This window comes from Pongo abelii, chromosome 1, assembly GCF_028885655.2.
Source record: "Pongo abelii isolate AG06213 chromosome 1, NHGRI_mPonAbe1-v2.0_pri, whole genome shotgun sequence".
Lineage (NCBI taxonomy): Eukaryota > Metazoa > Chordata > Mammalia > Primates > Hominidae > Pongo > Pongo abelii.
The window spans coordinates 113,678,384-113,699,852 of NC_071985.2; the positions used below are offsets into that span (position 1 = coordinate 113,678,384).

The 21,469-nt window shown below is 48.0% G+C and overlaps 1 protein-coding gene across 5 annotated transcripts in view; it reads left to right on the plus strand.

Moving 5' to 3' along the window:
• Nucleotides 1–6,330: 6,330 nt before the first annotated feature.
• The window catches only part of TBX15 (T-box transcription factor 15), a 121,465-nt gene continuing 106,326 nt past the window's right edge, over nucleotides 6,331–21,469 (plus strand). Inside the window, exon 1 of one of the 5 annotated variants that reach the window (XM_002810358.4) lies at nucleotides 6,331–8,260. In XM_002810358.4, coding sequence (XP_002810404.4) covers nucleotides 8,056–8,260 — 205 coding nt within the window. In that variant the 5' untranslated portion in view covers nucleotides 6,331–8,055. Of the gene's footprint in view, nucleotides 8,261–8,299; nucleotides 8,332–11,958; nucleotides 12,251–21,469 lie in introns of those variants that run through there. The other 4 variants (XM_063727951.1, XM_024233545.3, XM_063727953.1 and 1 more) reach the window with 4 other exon arrangements.

Consider the following 21,469-nt stretch of genomic DNA (forward strand, 5'->3'; position numbering starts at 1 on the left):
AGGCCTCTGGATGGCAAACACCTTCTGCTGTTTTCTGAGCTGGCTCAGAAGTTCTCATATCCTGTGGTAAAGGCAACCAAGGATAGTAATATTGGGTGTTGGTGAAGCTTCCATCCAGCATAGTGCCACTGACCCTTGCCCCTCAGAGTCATCATGCCTCACAGGCCCCTAATGCCACAGACACCATTGATAATTAGGAGAAAATGGATTCATGAATGGTTCCATTTTGGAAATTCCTTCATTCCCCTAGATTTGTAGGCTGTCTTACGAAGTCCTTGTGAAAGTATGTGAATTCAGTATTTTTCTTGGTTTCAGATGGACCACTTTTCTCCCTGCTGGCTTTCTGGGGTACTTGGCAATGGGCCAGAGTGCAATGCCTCTTGTGGCTGTTTGAGTGGGACCAGCAGTGGGACTGTTCTGCCCCCAACTCTTCCCCAGCAGCAGCTCAAGGAACTGTGGCAATGTTTGCCTCTCAGCAGACACCCACATATGTGTCTCTGGTCTGAAAGTACAGGCAGGTTATAAAACAACATTTATAAATTACATATATCAATCTATATCTACTGATTTACTTCAACCATTTGGAGGGCTCATTTGTGCAGGGACAACTGTGCACCTGATCTTGGTAATCTCCTTACCCTGACTAATTTCAGTGTCACAGGATGCTATGCATACCACCCAAGAGTTCTGGATTCCTTCCTATCCCCTTAGATTTGGTTTCAGGTAGAAGAGGTAGCCCATGAGTTATGGGCCGAAGTCACATAAAAGCTTCCCATGGACTAGCTCACACCCCGCCAGCTCCCCCAACCTCACCTGAGGCTGTGGGCAGAGGCAAGAACAATTCCAGCTGCCCCAGCTACCCTGACCTCGGCAGCCTGGAGGATCTAATGCCGCAGCCCCACCTGGGAGCTGCCCAGTTGTTCTGGTGTGGAGAGTTATTTTCCACTTTCCTTGAATAATGGAGAATAGCTATTGAATAATGGAGAATAGCCACCCCACTCTCCTTGAATAACTATTTCCACTGGTGGAGAGGGGAGATTGAGTGTAAGGAGGCTGTAAAAATCCACGTATGGGACTTTTTGGGTGATGGCTCAGGGCTGGGTAAGCTCTTAAATTTCCACCTTGGACATTTTGCTTGTAGGTGGCCATTTATTAGCAACAAATGAAATTCAACCACTTCTGGAAAAAATAAAGTTATCATCAAATTAAATCCCTAATGCCTCAATTCAGCTTCCTTTGGCTGCTGGTCCTTGTACCCCAACAGATTTCAGTGCTAGAGGCCCCTCTCCCCTGCCTCCTTTCTGCCAACCTCAGCCTCCCCACCACTACCCCGCAGAAACCTCAGGTACCCCCTTTATGTCCCAGGGTTGCTACAGAGTTAGACTGCAGGGCCCGGTGCTTCTTCCCTCATAAGCTTTAGATAATTCTTCCTCTCAGTAGAAAAACTAAAGGGAGAACTCTACTTAGCCAAGCACCTGCAAACCCAGCATGAAGCGGGAGATGGAGTCACATTTAGGGGGTGAACCTGGTAAAACTGGGGTTCCTGAGACCAGAAAGAACAGGAAAGCATTCTCTGTGTAGGACTCATCTGGCTCCCAAGATTTAGCTTTTTGGCCTGAGGCCTGCCGACTAAAGGGCCAAGGGGCTGCACATGAAAGCAAGACAAAGCCCTGCTGCTCCCACTTGGCCCCACCATTTCTCACTGTCCTATCTGTCAGTCCCTGCTGAGGATCTTGGGGCTTTGGAAAAAGTCCTAGTCTCCCCCAAGAACTGGGTGGCTCTCCAGAGTAACGAGGGCTGGAAGCTGGGTACTTCTCATGATTCATTTCTTTTGTTGCTTCAGAGATCTTGACCATTCAGGCAATCCCTTGCAGATAAAGGAGAGGAGGCTACAGGACAACCACATGGATTAAGCTTCAAGAAGCCAGGGAGATCCCGGGAGAGTTATGGATTGGGGACAAGAGATGCAGCAGAAGGGATGCGTGTTGATTTCTGCAGACCTTGGGGGCAATTGAGTGGGGCCAGGATGTTTCCTGACATGCCTGTGTGTGACGCTGTGTACCCGCGTATGTGTTGTTTCCACATTCTTGTTTGATTCTAGAAAGAAAGGTACATGGATACAACGCGTGTGGGTGTACGAAGTGTATGCATGCTTATGTGTGCTGCCGGATTAACATATGGCTTTGTGTAGTCACACATGATACGTGCATGACGCTTGTACTTAGCTTCTTATAAAAAGTATACGGTAGTTGCTGATGTACCCGTATTTTTTTCGGGGTGCACGTTGGGGCCTCAAAACTCGCCGATTTTGGATTGGGTTTTATGGTGCTGCTAAGCAATCCCGAGCTCCTGAGAGTGCAGAATGTTACCTTCCAGCATTGCGGAAGCAAGGCCAAGGAGAGGGGCTGGAGGGCTTCCCAGCAAGCCCCTTCACCTCGCACCCAAGGCCTGTCTTTCCGCCTTGGTAACCTGAGGCAGGCTCCTCCCTCATGCTCAGTGGGCTCAGCTCAGGCTCGAAGTTACGCATCCTGCATCCTGCGAAGGCTGGCAGGGCCGGAGCTGGCGCCTGGCGCGGCGGGCGCACCCTGCAGTCGAAGGTCGGGCTGCGGTGTTGCACGAAACGCCATGGGGAAAGAGAAGCTGGGCCTGGGGGAACAGGATTTCCTCACCTCTTGGGCGCGGCCGCTCCGGCCCGGCCACACAAGGCTCCCTTTGTGGAGGGGCCCTGCTCCTGCGCAGACCGAAGTCAGCGAACAATAGCGCAATTTTGCGGCCCGCCGGGCCCGGCTCTGCCGGCCACACCGCGGCGGCCGAAGGCGAGGAAACCGGGTGGCGCTTTTTTATAGTCACAAATATAAAATCGGGGCTTTCCCCCCCTTTTCGCTCTCCTCTTGCCCCAATGCCGATAGAAAGCAGATAAATTTATGAAGGGCAAGCTAAGAGAATAATTACAGGGTGAAGGCCGTTAAATTTTATTTCCAGTCCCAAAGGCAAAACCTGCGATTTTATTGCAAACATCTGGAAGGACCAAGGGATGGACACGCTGCTGGTTTAAAATAAAAACAAAAGATTTTATTTCGTGAAAACAAAAAAACATCATTAAAGACCTTTCACCCCCATGGACTTTTATTTTTAAAAAGTGTGAGGGGGTGGTTGAATAGTTAACGACTTATGCGGGTCCCGCAGCTCTCTGCGACTTGAAGGAGCGACTGAAGGTGCGGCCCGCAAGAGTGGGCCCACGCTACCTCCGCGGAGCTGGCGTTGGGCGGGCCTTCCCAGAAATCCACTCCCTCTCCCCATCTCACCACGCCCGAGGGTTCCAGATCAGTTATGCTGTCCCATTTCATGCTCCTGTGTTTTTTGTTTTGTTTTGTATTGTTTTGCTTTGGGGGCACCAATTTGGGAAAATATGTGAAAAGTGGAATCGTTGACCTCACATTTCCAGAAGATTCGATCACAGCAATAATAAAATCTCAGATCTGTCCAGCCCCAGGGTCGATGACCTTGCCTGCTTTGCTTAGTTGTAAAGTTTTAAGAACCCCTTCACTCTGAGGATGAGGAAACTGAGGCATGGGCCATTAATCGACTTCCCGAAGGTCACACAGTTTGGAGGTGAACCGGACCTGGTCACTAGGCTCCAGCTCGCCTTGCAGTCTGGATGGTTTCTTCCCACCCCATAGACGCCTCATAATGTTTTATATCTACCTTGATGGGCGAATTCATCGTGATTCTCTCACCCCCACAGGGTGTCCTACCCACGTGTTTAAGGGCAGCCTAATATGTCCCGCTGGCCAACTATTTTTAGCTTTGTTTTCAATTACTCACTCAAAACTCTGAAATCAAAGCCGGCTGGTGGGTCACCTTGGTATTGAGGCATTAGCAGTGGTGTTATTTAAGGTGCTATTCAGTGTGGGGTAATGGGAGGAAAAGACAGATATGTGGAGGATGTGGGCGCTCCGTTTCTTGGAATGCCTATTTGTGTTTATGACTCTGATCTGTTGTCGCATGACTCTGCTCTTCCTTTGACAAATCAAAATACCTGGACCTGGTCAGTTGTAGATGAACAGTTACTGTACTGCCTTTCTCTTTCTAATTTTTCCCCTTCCAAGACTAGGCCTGGACCTCCACCCCTCTGTAAGCCCCTGCAGGTAGCCTGTGAAACCCCAGGGCTCCTCAGACTTCCCAGGCACCCAATAACCTTCGCTTCCTTTTGGGGGACCTGCAGGGGGTAAGTGGGAGGCAGACATCTTGCTTGGTCTTTGTCAGTCAGTTTCAGGCTGAAAACAGCCCTGAAATGGAGTCATTTCAGGGTGGATAACCTGTAGGATCCACTCAGGGCGAAAAGTTGAAGCCTGTAGTAGGGAAACCTAGGTAGTGCCTAGGAAATTAGCCTCATAAACTGGGGACCCCACCTTTACCCATAAAGGTTAAAAGAGAGATAAACTGGGGTAATGAGGAGAGACTTTTAAAGCCCGTTGATGTAATCAGTAGAAGGAAAATTTGGATCACACTTCCAGATTCTTACATGTAATCTCCCAAACCCTCCCTCAACTACACACGAGTGTACACCTAAGCACACATATTAAGCCATCCTGCTTACTCTTTCTCCAGATTTTCCTTCCCATCAGCAGAGTCACCCACCAAGGAGCGCATGCTTCTGGGAAAAACCTTACATTAACTCCTATAGAGTCACGGGAGTTTTCACTGCTCCTCCCATTTACTTAGAGGAAACCCCTTATTTTCAAGACTGTTAAAAACCAGCCTGCTTTCATTTGGGTTCGATTGGTTTCAGTGGCCTAACCTACAATTCCAGGATATGTGTGTCTGTGGAATGGGGGTGGGAGCAGCCTATGTGCAATCTGAAGGAGGGGTGTGGGAACTCTTCTGACTGACTCCTGACTCTGTTGAGTGCAAGCTTCCGGGAGGATGCAGATGCATGCTGTTGAAACGATTGCTCATTCCTCCATTTATGCCTCTCAGATGCTGTGTCTTTGGACACACAGGAACAATCGGGCCTCTGGACTTGGAATTATGCTCCTGGATAACCAAAAAGTCCTCCTTTTTTTTTTTTTTTCCTATTTTTGAGACAGGTTCTCACTCTGTCACCCAGTCTGGAGTGTAGTGGTGCAATCTCGGCTCACTTCAGCCTGGACCTCCTGGGCTCAGGTGATCCTCCCCTGTCAGCCTCCTGAGTAGCTGGGACTACAGGCCCACACCACCACACCTGGCTAATTTTTGTATTTTTTGTAGAAATGGGGTTTCTCCATGTTGCCCAGGCTAAGTCCTCCTTTTTGAGAAAATTCCATGGTCTCAGGGAGGGTGAGGCCTATGGTGTACCCGCCTCTCAGTCCAAACCAGGCCTGTGAGAGATTGTGAAAGAAAAAAGGCTGCCAGAGAGAGATGGGAGATACCGGCTACGGGGAGGAGAAAAGAGCTGGGAAAGTCTAGAGGCCGGCCCCATTGCTACCCCACCAAGCTTGGTAGGGGCAGGCTCCAGCCACAGGCGGAAAACGCCGGGCGACACCAGAGTTGGGAGGTGAGAGAGAGGCCCCAGCCGCTGTGGAAGGAAATTGCGGGTTCCCGGCTGCCTTGTCTCCAGCTTCTCTGCTGAAGCCCGGTAGCAGTGAATGCGCGCTGACTTTCAGCAACGACTCCTGGAAGCAACGCCAAATGGTGACTGAAGTGGGAGATCCTGCGCCTCTCCATCTGGGCTCCCCAAGTCCTCTGGGCAGAGCTGCAGGAGGCGGGGACCAGTACCCTGCTTCCAGCTCCCCAGAGTTCATGTTCGTGCTCCCTGGAGATCTCCAAGCCTGAGACACAGGCTCCGGGGAGGTCAGGCTTGGCTGAATCACACTCATCCGGTGGCTTTTCCATTGTTCTTTTTGCATTGGCCTGGGATGCTAGCTTCCTGACAACCTGGTTGGATCCTAATTTGGGGCGGGGGTGAAGGAAGGGGGCAAAAGTAGCCTCTTGTCCAAAGAGGCCCAAGGTGCATTCACAATACTGTGGTTGCCTTCAGCACCAGAGCACTTCCAACTGTAATAATAAAGACTAGATTTCCCTGGGCCCCTCCGCAGTCCGGCAGAGAATTCGGCGTTTCAGAGGCCTGACAAGTCATCTTTTCTTGCCGCAAGGTGGGAGAGCTGATTCTCCCGGGCCAGGCGAAAACAACAACAAATCTGAACAGGCTGTGGGCCCCCTGACCTAAACTTTCAGGTTTGGAGACTTCTAAGAGCCTGGCTGTCGTCACGACTGGCCTGCTTGGCCTCTCAGTCTGTCCCCCGCCCCCGGGACCCAGCTCTTTCCGGCTTCTTTGCAAAAAGATAGAACCGTCTCGACCAGGGCACTAGGACTGGAAGATCGGGCTGTGTCTAGGCCGCCGTCCGCGAAATCCGAGACGTTTTTCCAGCTTGGCTAGGACCGACTTCGCTGCCGGTTTGAGCTTTCTCTGCACTCTGGGGTCTCTTGCCGTCCTCGACCAGTGGCGTAGCTTGGGAAGGGGAGTGGGAATTAAGAATGGCCAGGAGCGTTGGATTTTTTAATTCCTTAGAAATCCATGTTGAATGCAGTCCTTAGAGATTGCAAAAGGCAGGGGGCGGCCAGGGGGGAGATCAGCTGGCCAGGAAAGCCAGGGTCTTGAGGTAACGGGATTTGCAGGGAATTTTGAAAAAGCTCCTTCTCTTCTGTTAAAGTTCCTAGCTGTTCTTGCCTGTCACCTCTCCATAGGTTCTCTGTAACAAGAGCCCGGAACAGGCGAAGCGCAGCCCAGCGTTCGGGCCGTAGGGAAAGAGAGTATTTATTTGCGGCGTGAGGGGACCCAGCTGGAATACGCCTGAGGAGCTCGCCCTAAACCCCGCGCTCCGCCTCCCGCCCCTTGCTCTCAAGGCGCCTGTGTCTCCTTCTCCACCAGGTAGAGCTGGAAGGAGGAAGCGGTCTTTGAATTTTCAGTTACAAGACCCTGGTTAGTAACAGGGCTTTTTGTTTGTTTGTTTGTTTCCTTTTGCCTTACCCAGATTTGCTTAGAAAACGTTCAATAGGAACATTAAAACCTGTGTGGCGAAATCCAGGAAGAACCAGAATATTCTAAAGCACCTGGGGCTGACGCGAAATTATCAGAATCGTTTTCTGGCGTTTTGGACAGGTTAACATTTTGTCAGAGCCCCAAAATTCCAGATCTGCAACTAAAGTGACTCTGGGCTTGCAGCGTCTATGAGACCAGCAGATCTGGAAGAAAAACGTATGGATTTGGGATTTGCAGGAGTTTGTAAAGGCGCAGATCAGACCTCGACTTTCAACTGTCCTACCTCCCTCTTGGAGTAACCCATGGGGAAACCAGGAAGCCAGGGGTTAAAGTCGGCCCAGGAGCATCCAGGGGACGACTGGCGCGCCGCCTTGGCCCGGGCCTCAGTCTCTCCCTTCCTCTCATTGGTTCGCGCTCTCGGGGTTTCTCTTGTTCCCTCCTCGCTATTGGTTGGGGGCTGGCTTTTTTCCCCCTCAGTCTTTTTCTTCCTCCCCCTCCCTCTCCCTCACCCCTCGGACAGGAGCGCACTGCCTGCCCCCTGTTCCTCGGGAAGGGAGGAATTTAGCGGAAAAAAAAGTTTCCCAGAAGTTTGGATCATAGGGAGGACGGGAAGGCAGAGAGGAAGAGAGAGAGAGAGGGAGGAGAGAAAAAGAGAGGGAGGGAAGAGAGAGAGAGGAGAGAGAAAGAGAATAATAATAATAACAAAAACACGATGAAGTTCAGTGGACACAGCCTGTGAGCGCCTGCCCGGGTGGGTGGGAAGCAGGACTCGGGCGCTCATGCAGCGAGCGGGCGGCGCTCGGGGCGCTAGTTCCTAGCAGCTGGGCCAGCGTAGGGGCGCAGGTCCGATCCGGCAGAGGAGGGCGGAGGAGGACGCAGCGGGAGGGTGCAAAGACCCGCGAGCCGCCGCCTCAGCCTCGTCCGCCGCGGCTCCGCCTCTCCCGGGCTGGGCCCGGTGGGCGCTCCGAGCTTGAGGGCGCCGGCTGCTCCCTCGGTAGCGGGCGCGAGCGGAGGCAGGGGTGTGGGCGGCTAAAATGAGTGAAAGGAGAAGATCTGCAGTCGCCCTGAGCTCGCGAGCACATGCCTTCTCCGTTGAAGCCTTGATCGGCTCAAATAAAAAACGGAAACTGCGAGACTGGGAGGAGAAGGGGCTGGACCTGTCCATGGAGGCGCTGAGCCCCGCAGGCCCACTCGGAGACACGGAGGACGCGGCGGCACACGGCCTGGAGCCTCACCCGGGTGAGTGCGTCGCAGCCGACCGCGGGAGGCGGGCGGAGAGGGGACGCCGAAGGGACAGTCGCCAGTCGCGGGTGAGGAGCTAGGCCCTGCCGTTGACGCCCTGCCTTGTCCCGACGTAGGTTTCTTTTTCTTCGCGCAAATGCCCCGAGCCTTCCTAAATTCACCGGAACCAATTTTTCGGGCTGGACTGATCCTTGCATTTTCTTCGCCAGCCTAAGCAAGGAGTCCTGTTTGTTTGCATTTCTTTCTCTTTTGGGTAGAGAGCGCAGCTTTCTGGGTGTCCGTGGGTGAAGGGCTGCCGGTCCCTGGGATTGGGAGGGGCGCTGGCCGAGGGCAAAGGCGGGAGCCGAGATCTGGGACTCGCTTCTGAGAACTCGGGAGGACTGGCGCGGCGTTCTTCAATCCAATACCTCAGTCTCGGGGAATGACCAGTTGGTCTCATTTAGCCTTCAACCTCGTCCTTGCCCTTCTCCCACCAACTTTTCGATGGTGGAACATAATTATATTTCTACTCCTTTGGCGTTTACGGAAACAAGAATGGATGTTAGACCCCTTACTCCTTGGGTCACTCTTCAGGGCCCACATCTCTGTATTTAGGGTGTGAGTACGATTGATTTGTGTCTCAGATCCTACAGTAACCCATGTATTTTATGTGCACGGAACATGTAAAAAGCAGGGCGGATGTCATGTCTGTGTTTTAACAGAACCCTAGGAGGGGAGAAGCCAACTTTAACGTTTTGTGTTAAGTGCCAAGATTTCAACTGTGCAAAAACAGCCCGGGGGAACAGCTGTTGTCGGAAGAATCTTGACTGTGCGCGCGCGCACATACAACGCTCGCAACTTGGTTTAGCGGTTTCAGAAGCTTTCCAGCTTCTAAAACAATGCTGGAAGGTGCTCCTGCTGAACAGCCAGAGCCGGGGAGTAGACCCCGCTTCGCACGCTGGCAAGCCCGGGGAGGGGGCAGCGGCCTGCACTGGGATAGAGACGGTCTGGGGCTCAGGAGCTTGGGGATCCCAGCCGCAAAGCTGTCCAACTCAGAGGAGGGACAGCTGTCGCTTACATTTTCTCTTTAGGCAGTGACAGTTCAATTTCCATGCTCCCGAGGCTAATAATAATGCGATTAGCGGGTGACCTGCAGAGATAGAGTTTTATGAATTCTCCGTGTTTTTGTGGCCCGTTACGGTATTTGAGTTTAGTGCTGGGGAATTATTTTTATTAGTCGATGAAAAGAAAATTAAAAGGAGATTTATTTCGACCGTCCAAGCCTTTTCCTGTATTTGAATGCAAGTGCTTGTCCATGCGGACCCCTGCGTGGGCATTCCAGAAAGGGACCCAGGGCTACTGTGTGTTTCCCTTCCCTGGCCAGACCCTATTTCCTCAGCTCATTTATCTATTGTCAAAATCTCACATGGGCCTTCATACAGTTAGAAGTTCTTGCAGGGGTTTTGACGCCTTAGAATTTGTAAAGTTCTTTTATTTTCCCCACAGCGGAAAAAACAGAAGTTGTTTAGCTGCGCGTGGCAGACGTCCTGTCCCGGGGAAGTTTTCTCTTGGGAGGCCCCAGTTCGCACGGAGCCCGTTTAGGGCCTTATGTTCAAATGGGCAATATATGGGGTCATAATTAGAGATTCAGATCAGAGTTTGCTCTTTCTGCCGTTCTTCTCAGCCTGAGCTCCATTCAGGAGTCAGAAGAGAGAAAAGTTAGGGAATGAGGCAAAAATAAACCATTCCAGAGCCTGAACCTGGGGAGCTAAGCTCATGAATTCTATTTACTCGCTCCCGCAGGATGGGGGTGGGGTGGAAGATATAACAGAACTAACTTTATGTAACAGAGTTCGGTTGGTCATTTTCCATTACGTTATCATTTTTTAAAAAAGAAAAAGATGGGTATTTGGATTAGAGAAAACGAAATATATGTGTGGGGCAGGGGTCTAGGAGGAAGAAGCTGAAAGCCCACCACCCTCTGGCTTTCTGCGGAGCTGGGCTACAGGCCGGGCCTAGCCTTTTAGTGGGCCGGGGGAATCCTTAAGTTGGAGCCCCCGCAATGGCTAAGCCTTTCTTAACGATTTGCTGGTAGGATGACAAAAGATCTTTTAGTAAAAAGGGCGCTGTGGCGTGGAGACGCGGCGGTCCAGGGAGCAGAAGAGGTGGAGTTGTGGGCTCCAGACTCAGGCGGTAGCGAAAGGCGCGACCAGGGCTGGGGCTGTTTTTAGGCCTTTCTTTTTCTGTAATATAGCACCCTAACGAACACACACAGGGACACATTTAAAGATGTGTGTATGGAGGAGTAGCGCAGGCGACCCTATTGTGCCCAGGGCAGCGTCTCTTCCCGGGTGAGCCTCATTATTGTTTTAACTCTCTTCTCCTTAGGGCCGAGAAGCCGCTGCGTGGTTCTCCCGCCCTAGGCCGATAAAAAACCGGGAATAGGAAAAAAACAAAAAATTGTTTTGGGGGAAGAATTAAACACACACACACACACACACACACACACGTTCATGCCTAGAGTATTCTCACCATCTCTCATAACACCGTTTTTTAGTCCGCTTTGCCGGAGCTTCAAAATTCCACGATCTTTAGACAACTCTAGGGTCAGATTTTAATGTTTAACTTTCATTCAAAGACGAGGCCTTTTGCTTTTTCACAGCCCATTTTTCTTTCCGCGTCTGGACAGAGCTGGCTTTAGTTGGCGCCCGAGCACCCGCAGCCTGGGGCACCAACCTGCAGCAACGGGGGATCAGTCCGGCCTGCGCGTTGTAAGCACTCACTTCGCAGAGGAAACTATGTATTTCGAAAGCGTTTCAAAAATTCCACCGAGCCTGGTGGCCCCGAAAAACCCCAAGGCCCGCCAGACTTTGGAGAAGGGTCTGTGAGGTACCCTCACTGTCATACCTATGCCGGCACTCTCAGTCTTTTGGAGAAGCCACTAGGAGTGCCTCAAGACCAGCCTCGGAGGAACCTGGCTCTCGAGCCTGCTCGCCCCCGCCCTCTCCCAGAGCAACAGAGGAACTTTCGAGCTAGGATCGGCTGGAACAGCTGCTCCGGCTGCGGCCTTGCAAGTATATTGCTGCGGCCTTGCAAGTATATTTCAGGCGCTCGGCGGCGCCATCTGCGCTCGGACCTCAGCCCCGGCTCCACCCGGAGTCCTCAGCTAGGGCTTGGGCCTTTCCCGCCAAAATCTTCTGCTGAGTGCTGCCGAAGCCGGGTCTCCCGCGGAGCGAAATAATTTAAACCTTCTGTGGAGGGATTTCCTCCTCCAGAAACTTCGGGCCAGGCCACGCAGCAGCTGCGCTCCAGAGGCCTGGGGAGGTGGTGGCGCGCGCGGGTGGGCACCTAGACAGGCACACCCAAGGACACGCAGGCAGATCGACACTCCGCGTACACGTGCACACGTGGCAGGTCTCGCATTCTCGCACGCACCCTTCAGCTCAACTGCTAGTGAAATGAGACAGGAAAAGCCCGTGCAGAAAGCGAGGCCGCCCCAGGGCACTGTCTTCTTTGGAGTTATCTGGATCAAGTGGTCACATGAATTAATCTGCCAGTTTATGGTTTGTTTGCTCAAAATAAAACTCGGAGATTTTAATTCTGACATCACCTCTCTACCAACCTCCAACCCCCAATAGGGAAACAGGGTGAACACGGAGGAAGTGACTCTTTACTGACGTTTAAGTAACGAATAAAAAGTGATGAGTTCAAGCCAGCGGGAGAGAATGTGTTTGTGTTTGCGCGGGGCAAGCGCCAGCCAGGGCACAGGCCAGAGCTCAGACCGCAGGGACAGGGTGTTCGGCGAACGCGTAGAGTGAGATGCCGGAGGGTCTGCTGGGGTTGAGTCCAGGGACAAGGAACCTTGGTTCGTCTCTGCCGTGCACGCCCCTGCACTAGTGCTGGCCTGGAGGTGCCTGGCTCCGAGGAGTCAAGGGTGAGGCCTGGTGGACCTACGCAAGGCACTCGCTTGTCAGGTTAAAACGGTCTTCCACGGAGGTCACCCTTTTGGTAAGTGACCTTGTGTGAAGGGAAGCGAGAGGGATCTAAGGCCCGAGTTTGTCATGGGCCAGTGAGGATTATTGTTCGCTGAGGGGATGACCGCCAAGGGCCTTTTTCTGCGCACTGATCGGATCTTACTAAATTAGACGCCCTTTGGGTGCGCGGGGCTGGGTTCCCTGGCAGCAGGGATGGTTATGAAGACATTCTATGTAAAACTCCGGCCCTGGCGCGGTGGCACAATAGAAACCAGTAGGCAAAGGGAAGTAATTGTAACCTGTTCCCACCAGAAGAAATGACCATGGCAAACTGCACTAGGGCAATGGGAAGTTCAGAGGATGGGAAAACCCAGATGTAGAGTTTGGACTGTGATGGGGAGGAAGGTAAAATGTGCTATGGTTTGCATCTCCAAAGGTCCCTTCCCACCCTAGGTTCCCGCGCTTCAGAAGCCAGTAATGATAGACCCAGGGATCACAAGCGGGTGTGCGGGTCTCTCCTTTTGCTGCCACGAAGTGCAGGGCGACCCCTCACCCGCCTCTGGCGTCCACCTCTGCACCTCAGAGACCCGCTGGGGAAGCACAAACCTCATGCGCAGCGAAGGCTTTCCTAGGCAACTTCACACACAGTCTACCGCCGCTGCAATTCTGAATTCAGATCTTCTACTCCCAACTCAACGTTACTTCTTACTGAGCACTATATTTGGGCTCTGAGCTTGCCACTTTGAGTATCCTGATTTGTTTAGGTGAAATTCCCAGAAGGAAGATTTCATGGGGGCAACCTTCATGCAGGGAGGAAGGGAGAATTAAAGTTCTTAAACAGGAGTTCAGACTGAAATGATGGTGACACAAATCGTCTGCCATTTTTTCTGATACCTCCCATACCAATGACTTCAAAGGGTTAAAAATCTTTTAATTATGAAAGAAAATTTGTTTAAAATATCTTTTAATATAGACAGCATGTGAGGAGTGAAGAATGGCATGCAATGCCTAAACTGGGGTCCAAAACTAAAAATACTGGGTATTGTGGTTTGTGTTCCCCATTTATCTGTATAATGTTCTTCATGAGTGTAAACATGGAAACGAGTCCCTCGTCATTAACCCTCATATTAGGCCACAAGGAGAAAGGGACAAATACATTTTGGCTTAGAAGGCCTAAACATTGTGTTTATCCAGTCCTCTTTTAGGGCATGCAATGCTATTATTGAGTGAAATATTTCCAGTCCATCACAATCGTTCTATTGCCAAAAAAATTATAAGATGAGAGGATCGCTTTGAGATCCTGATTATAGACTCTGGTGGAACTTTATTTCTCATACCCGGGAGAAAAACAATTACCTCTTAAATCTGTGAATTCCTTCTCAGGGTGGCTATAATTTTTTGTTTGTTTGCTTTTTGTTTTTTAAAGCAAGGCCGAACTGTACAAATTCCACAGGGATAAAGGGCAGATTGGCATGCTATATACCTTTCTCCTTTCTGGAAACAGGACTCCATTCGATTATTATTCTGGGAGTGCAGCTGGTTATTGCTTTCTTACTCTCAAAAGATAAAGTTGTTCAATAGGAGAAAATACTTAAATGATTTTCCCATGTGAGCTTTATGTTTTGACCTTTTGAGATACTTTTCACAAAAGGGAAAACTAAGGAGCTGGTGGAATGTGAAATCTCTTTTCCTTACTCTTTCTCATCTGTGTAGTTTATTTTTGCTTTGCTTTTCCTCGTTTCTAGTAAGTCTGGAATTTTATATGTGCATGACTGACATACTCAGGGGTCTGCACTGGGAACAGCAATTAGCAAATTTATAAATTAGGGTCCTGTTTACACTTCTTTGGGGGAAGGATAATCATCAGTTAATTTAAGTGAGGCCCTTGCTCTAAGTGTCAGAGGTGGAAAATGTGATTTGGTAGGGAGGACCCGCTGTGAAATGGGAAAAGGGGAATTCAAGAAACTGGTGAGGACCAATCAACATTTCTTCAGTGCCATTAATGGCTTCACTTTTAGGCAGGATATCTTGCTGACTGCAAAACTGGTGATGAGCTTTTGATACCAGAAGTGAAAACAGGCCTTGCAAATGACTACTTTTCATTTTATACTTTTAATATTAGCTAGTGTTTTATATATTTTATAGATAAGTGTATAAAACATATGTTCACAAATGTATGTGCTTATACACAAACTTACGTGTGTGAACACCATAATATCACCAGAACACTATATCCACATCAAAATATCAGTTCTGAATTGGATGTAGATAAAATTTGGGACAAGAAACTGCCATTGTGTGTGTGTGTGTGTGTGTGTGTGTGTATGGCCAGTTTAACAAATTGGGAATGTATAAAATTTGGGAGGCCAAAAGTTTTGTCACCCCTAGGTATCATGGGACAATTCTAGAGCATCCCAGTTTTGAAACTTCCAGGTAATGGGCATTTTCATTTAACTTGTAAATAAACTGATGACTGTGACCAAAGTCAGAAGTACCAGTCAAGGCCGGGCGAGATGGCTCACGCCTGTAACCCCAGCACTTTGGGAGGCCGAGGCGGGGGGGATCACGAGGTCAGGAGTTCAAGACCAGCCTGGCCAAGATGGTGAAACCCCATCTCTACTAAAAATACAAATATTAGCCGGGTGTGGTGGTGCGGGCCTGTAATCCCAGCTACTTGGGAGGCTGAGGCAGGAAAGTTGCTTGAACCAGGGAGGCGGAGGTTGCAATGAGCCAAGATCGTGCCACTGCACTCCAACCTGGGCCACAGAGCAAGACTCCGTCTCAAAAAAAGAAGGAGAAAAAAAAAAAAAAAAAAAGAAGCACCAGTCAAAATACCAGAAATTGAGACTGTACAGATGCTATTTAAAAGAACAGGGAGGAGTGGAAATTTTTCTAACTAAATTTGGCATTTAATTTTGTAATTTGTATTAATTTTGGATGAGCAGAATAGTACTTTTTATTCTAAAAAGTGGTTTCATGTTCTTCCATGTAGAAAGTAAACGGAATAACTAAGAGAAATCTTAATAATAAAAATGGCTTATAGAAATAACTAGAGAAACATCGTGATTTGGGGAAATTAATTTAAGAACATAAGAAATGCATGTAAAAGCGTCCTCTTATTTGTCTTCTTATATTTTCTACAATATAGTTGCCAAGGCTCAAATGAGCTGACAGTTTCCAAAATGTTGCCATACACTTTAGAGGATTAAAAAACAAAAACACAAACCACCCACTACAGATGACGAGTAGAGTTCCCTTGGAAAGGGGACATTATTACAGACCTAGCCCGGAGCCTTGGAGTTTTTTTAGCTCTTAGTTCTCAACTGGATGAACCGATTTTCCGAATCCCCTCACCGCTGCGTTCTCTTTACTATCCCACAGCTGGGAACGTGTAGTTTAAGCTCCGGATAGGGGTCTGGGAAGCAGCTAACCCCCTTACTTGCCACTCACTTCCCCTCCCCCAATTTTCCTCCACGCACGATGAAAATGTCCAATTCTTCCCCCTCTCCAAGAATTTCAGATCCCGTTTCACCGCAGAAGGAACTGGGATTGCATCTCTTCTCTTCCACCCATCTCTGGGAAAACAGAGCAGTTTCGATGACCTTCACAAGTCAGAATTGGGCCGTGGCCGCGTCTGCCCGCCCTCGGCCTCTCGGCCCTTCGGCCCCTCGGCCCGGCCTTGGAGGCGCCGCGAGGCCGGAACGGCGAACGGGTCAGGCGCGGCTTGGCTGCGCGGCCTCGGTATGCCAGCCCGAGTTCCTGTTCTCGTTCCCGGGGCTCCGCTCTGGCCCCGCCGCCTCGCCTCGCCGCGCCGCGCCGCGTGCGCCCGGGGTTATCGCGGGGCCTTGGAAACCCGGGACCTGGAACCCTGAGGGATGGCGGCTGTTCTTAGCTCTACTACATCCTGGAGAAATGTGGGGACCGTGGGCTAACCGGGAAGGCCCTGGTGAAAGACACCCCCCAAAAAACAAAACAAAACAAAACAAAAACAAATCAGGAACCGGCCAACGACAAACCAGAAATGCAAATGGAACCCAAGGGTCTCACACCTCGCGCTCTGAGGGGAGTTCGAGCTTTTGCTTTCATCAGGCAGAACAAATTTCCGAGGAATCAAACTGACTTCAAACATTAGCAATTAGAAACCAAGAATCCGCTGGCTTGAAGAACTTTTAATCCCTAACTATTTCCAAATGGGTAAATCTAGGGTCAGTATATATCGTAGCTAGTCTGTTAAAAAGGAAAGTCATCCTGTGGGATCGTGACGTGGAGGATCCCTGGGTGCCTAAGAGGCAGGGACGCTGACGCCCAGAAAGCGGGCATTGCCCACCGAGACAAAGAAAAGCAAATGATTGTCCTTCCCGCTGCTCTTGGGGATTAAAAAACAATGAACGAATTCTTTTATTAAAAAAAAAAAAAGAAAAAGAAACCAACCAAGTGTAAAAGGAGAGTGAGAAGTGACTACTAGTAGCTGAAATAACTGCGTTCTGTTAAGAACCTGGCGGGAATGGCTTCCCTTTGGAGGGAAGTTCTGTCCCGATGTATCCTTGCGCCAAAGCTTTAGTCTCTCCAGGATACAGGGCTCCAAATTGTAAATCTAGGGGCTAGGTGCCTTGGGTGGTTTAGTGCTTCCACTCTTGCTCCTGAAAAATAAATAACTGATTTTCACAGTGGGGAGGGGCAAACATTTGAGCCAACAAGTGATTGTGAACACAGCAGTGCCTTCCCTGGGTTCAGAAATGTTTTCTCAATTTAGAAGGTTAATTAATAATTTGTTTTTTTCGGCATCAAAGGGTGGGAGGGGCTATACGTACTATTTAGAAACAAGGATTTAGTTAGAAAATTAAAGGTATAAACAAACTTGCAAAGGAATACTGAATTGTAAAATATATCAGAAACTTTACTTATGTGGATATATAGGTCTTCACTCTCCTGCAAAGCTTTCAACACAGACCCTCATGTTCTGTATTATATCCATATTTTTATGGTAGAAAGAGGGCTGGAGGAGCTTAAGTTAGGAGTCCTAGATTCTAATGCTAGCTTTGAAATTGTTGTTGGAACCAGGGATATTTGTTTTAAAACCAGACATACTAATGTTGAAAAAAAGTTTCAAAATTGTTTTATAGCCACTGATGAGGCCTCAGTTCCTCATTTGTGAAGTGAGGGAGACAAGGCTCAAATGACATCTGAGGCCCCTTTAGCTACAAGATTCTGTGATCCTAACTTTGGTTTTGTTTTTTGAAATATTAACATTTTCTCCTAAACTACTTTGGTCATCACTTGACCCATCCTTACTTTGTTGGAACGAAGGATTTTACTGCAGTTGTAGAAATTAACAGCAATAGCAACACACGGCCAAAAAATAAAAATAAAATAAAAAAGAGAGAGATTTTTAGAGCTAGAATTAAAAGCCTTGGTAAAGTTCTTGAAAAAGTTTTTATATTAATATCACATGTTCAGAAGTCCTGGATCAGTGATTTCCAGTCCTCGTGTATGATGTAACCTATTGTTGCTTGTGTGAACGCTGTTGAAAGGGTTCTACGGCATTAATGAATTTAAAGGAAATGTAAGTTATTTATGCTTTGAACATTTTCTGTGCCATTCCCAGAAATAACTGGAAAAACTCTGGATTTGAAAAATGAGGGTTGAAAAAAGCAACTTCATCACTGGTGAGTTGAATTGGTGGGCTAATAAAAATCGGTTGCCCCCTCATTACTATTTGAGCCTGATGGAAAGCACTAGTAACTATTTTCCATGTCTAGTCTGCTAAGCCGAGATCTTGATCTGGCAGAGATGTGAGAATGCTAAAAGGATGACTTAGTAACAGGCAAAACGCTTGTCAACAAGATAGATCAGAAGACAGCTTAGCATTCAAGGCCTCTATTCATAGCTGCTGAACTTGAGGGCAGGGTCAGATGCAAAACTGTGCCCAGCATACACCTAGGAGGGTTTCTAGTGTTTCTATCTGTAGGACTTTATTTCCTTACAGACTTCTGCAGGTGGGTTCAAACTCCAGTGATGGATCCCCACCCTCATCTGATGTCCACATTCTGCGCAGCCCCTGTGCAGACTTCTGCAATCATGGAACCTGTGGATTTACTAGATGTCCTCTGTCACTACTACCCTATAAACTACTGTAGGCCAATGACCTTGTCCTCATTGTTTTTGTATCTCCGGAACCTAGGACAAGTGGCTGTCACACAGGAAGCACTTAATAAATAACAAAACTATAATAATGATAACACGATAAGAACAACGATAAGAAACAGCAACATTGATTAAATATGCACTCTGTGCCAGCCCCTGTGCTATATATATGTGTATATAACAATTATATGTATATCAAAACACTCACAAAATACTCTATCTTATTATTTCTATTTGTTGCAATGAATGAATGAATTATACAGTGTAGTGGTTAAAAGCTCAGATTCTTGGGGTCAGACTTCATGTGTCTGAGCCCTGGTTTTAACACTTGCTAGTTGTATGACCTTGGGCAAGTTAGTTAATCACCCTCAACCCTAGTTTCTGCATCTATGAAATTGGAATAATAAATGTGTTCACTAAAGGATTACTTGAGAATTACATGAGATAGTTCACATACAGGAACAAAAGATTTAGCACAAAGCCTATTATTCCTATCAATTGAATTGACAGCGATTACTCACCTTAGTGAGGAGCTTGGATAAGAAATTGTTGCAAATTGTAATCTATAGCAGCCATTGCCCCTCTCCCCCATTCTTTTGCTTTAAATGGAATGTGTGGGACTTGAAGTGGAATCTTCACTTTGTTTATAGCCTACGGTTAGAAACAGTACAGAATTTGAGTACCTGTGGCTAATAAAGACGAAAGGAATTTTGACAGCTCTTGCTATTGAATGTTCCACTGAGGCAAAATGCCAACCTGAGTGAGCATCTGGGGAAGGGGTGGGGAGTAGCTGGCTGGCATACAGTAGGAAGAGGGGGTGAGCAGAAGCGGGGCCGAGGAGACTCAGCCTTACCAACTTCCCCAGGAGCTCTGCTCTGAGAAGACAGGAGGGCCTTTCTGAATGCAGGGAAGTGGAATAACAACACAAGCATGTTTCTCTTTGGTTAGTTTTTGATATTTCTTCCCGGAGCTCAGAAATCCCCCCAAAACCAGACTTTACCTGATAGGAAATAGAAGGATTCATTCTTTGTCTGTAAAGCCATATTCCAATGTACCCCCAGGACTCTGGGAAAAAATGAGCCAGTTGCACCAGTTAGTTCAAGCTGCAGTAGACAATTAGTGGGTGTTGCTTGGCTGAATTAAAACAACAACAACAACAACAAGAATAAAAGAAGAAAGAGACTAAATTAAAAGAAAACCTATAACTGAGCTGAATGTCGGGGGAGAGGAATCTGGGAAGTCTTTTTTTAGAGAAACAACAGAAACCCCAGCTCTGTTTTGCCCTGTTTAGGACTGGACAACCCACATTTGGCAGCCCTGGTTTGCCCAGTTTTCTTCCTTCTGTAAAACAGAAGCCTGGACTTGATCATTTACTACTTTTTTAAAATTTTTGTTTCACCTTAGACTTTGTTTATATTATTTCCTGGCAACAGAGGGAGAAGGTAGCTTCCCTAGGAAAGAGGAACAGAGAAGAGATCCTTTCCTCAGCCTCCTTCAAGAAGCCCAGGGCCCTTAAGAAGAAGTGCTGAGGTCCTGACCATCCAGAGGAAAAGGAAGCTGCCCTTTCCTTCTGGAAGCCAGGTCTCAGTGTTCAAATTAGACTCTGCCCTATGTTTTATCTCCAAGACAGATGTTACTATACTTCTCCAATTTTCCAAGCATTGTCTTTGCTCAGTGTCCACAACTCTAACCAGCAGTAGCTTTCATGGATTGAGAGCACACTGTGTACCAGGTACTGGGTGGATGGTTTTATTCACATTCTCTCATTGCATCTACCCAGTAGGCCTTGAGGAAGGTAATTCTTTCCCCATTTTACAAATGAGGAAATTGAGGCTTAACAGATTAAATAGCTCACCCACAGTTGCACAGTTCCAGTATACTTTAAGTGACCCAGCCAGAATTTAAACTCAGCCCTGCGTGGCTCCAGAGTAATATCCTTAACCACTAGATTATATTGCCTGCCCTGTAGATGACGCTTAAGAGCTCTAGGGAGAATGTTGAACCTTTGTAGGTGGAAATTTATGTTTGCTGCTCACGTTGTCACCAAAACAGAAATTGTTAAATTGTGAATGAGAGAGAGGTTATTTATAGTTTCCAGGTCTTTTCCTTCCTTGCTTGTCATTATTAGTTCCTCTGCTCCTAAGGTGACTTTTCCATACCTGCTAGTAGAGGTCTTTTTGTGGCAGTGATATAGGGTTGTTTTCTAAGCCACGGTCTTTGGAATGGCACATGTGCAGCCTTCCCAACATGACCTGCGTTTCTTTGACTTCAATGCACAAAAATCTCAGTGTCTGAAGTGTAGTGACTACATATTGAATTTTATCTAAAACCTCTCCATCCTAAATCTCCTCATGCAGTGAAATTCGGGGGGAAACTTTAACTGTTCTGTTTTACCCATTCCGTTCTCCATTCACAACGGGATGGATGGAATCTTATTGGTAATTGATTCAAAATGGAACAGCTTAGAAACATATCAGTTGCAATGATGGGCAATTCGTGCATTTCTAAGTACTGTTGATTTTTTTCAAACTCAGTAATCACAGCTGAAATCCCTTTGCCATGGATTGAATTTACAAAGGAAGAGATTCTGATTTCCACAGTGGCTTCTTTTTAATGCCCTAGGATTAGGAAACTGCCTTGAGGACCCACGGCAAGTACACCCGCTGTTAGGGTAGAGGTTTTAACTTTAACCTCTGAGTGACTGCTCTGATTCATTTATTTTGTAACAGCTCTATTTAGAGTAGCCTTGTTTGGTATGGTATCAGTTATTTGCAGAAGTCTCTCATCTCAATGAACACTTACACCCTGTTCTCCATTACTCTTCTAATGCTGTAAGTGGATGAGATGCCAGCAGTGAGTTTCAGAGAACTTAACAACAGGTTTCATGCTTTTCTGGCGCACCTGTTCACTGTCTTTCCGTTACTTTTTCTCCACCCCAAGTAATCTTCCTCTCTTAGGAAGTCTGATGTCTCCAACAGGGATTTGAAGAAAATCCAGCCCCCTGCCACTGTTTTGGTGCGTGGATTTTAGCATTAATGTGTTTCTTGGCTGTTTAGTTGTACAGTCTGTCATATTCCTGTCTGTTGTGCCCAGTGATTAAAAAAAATGG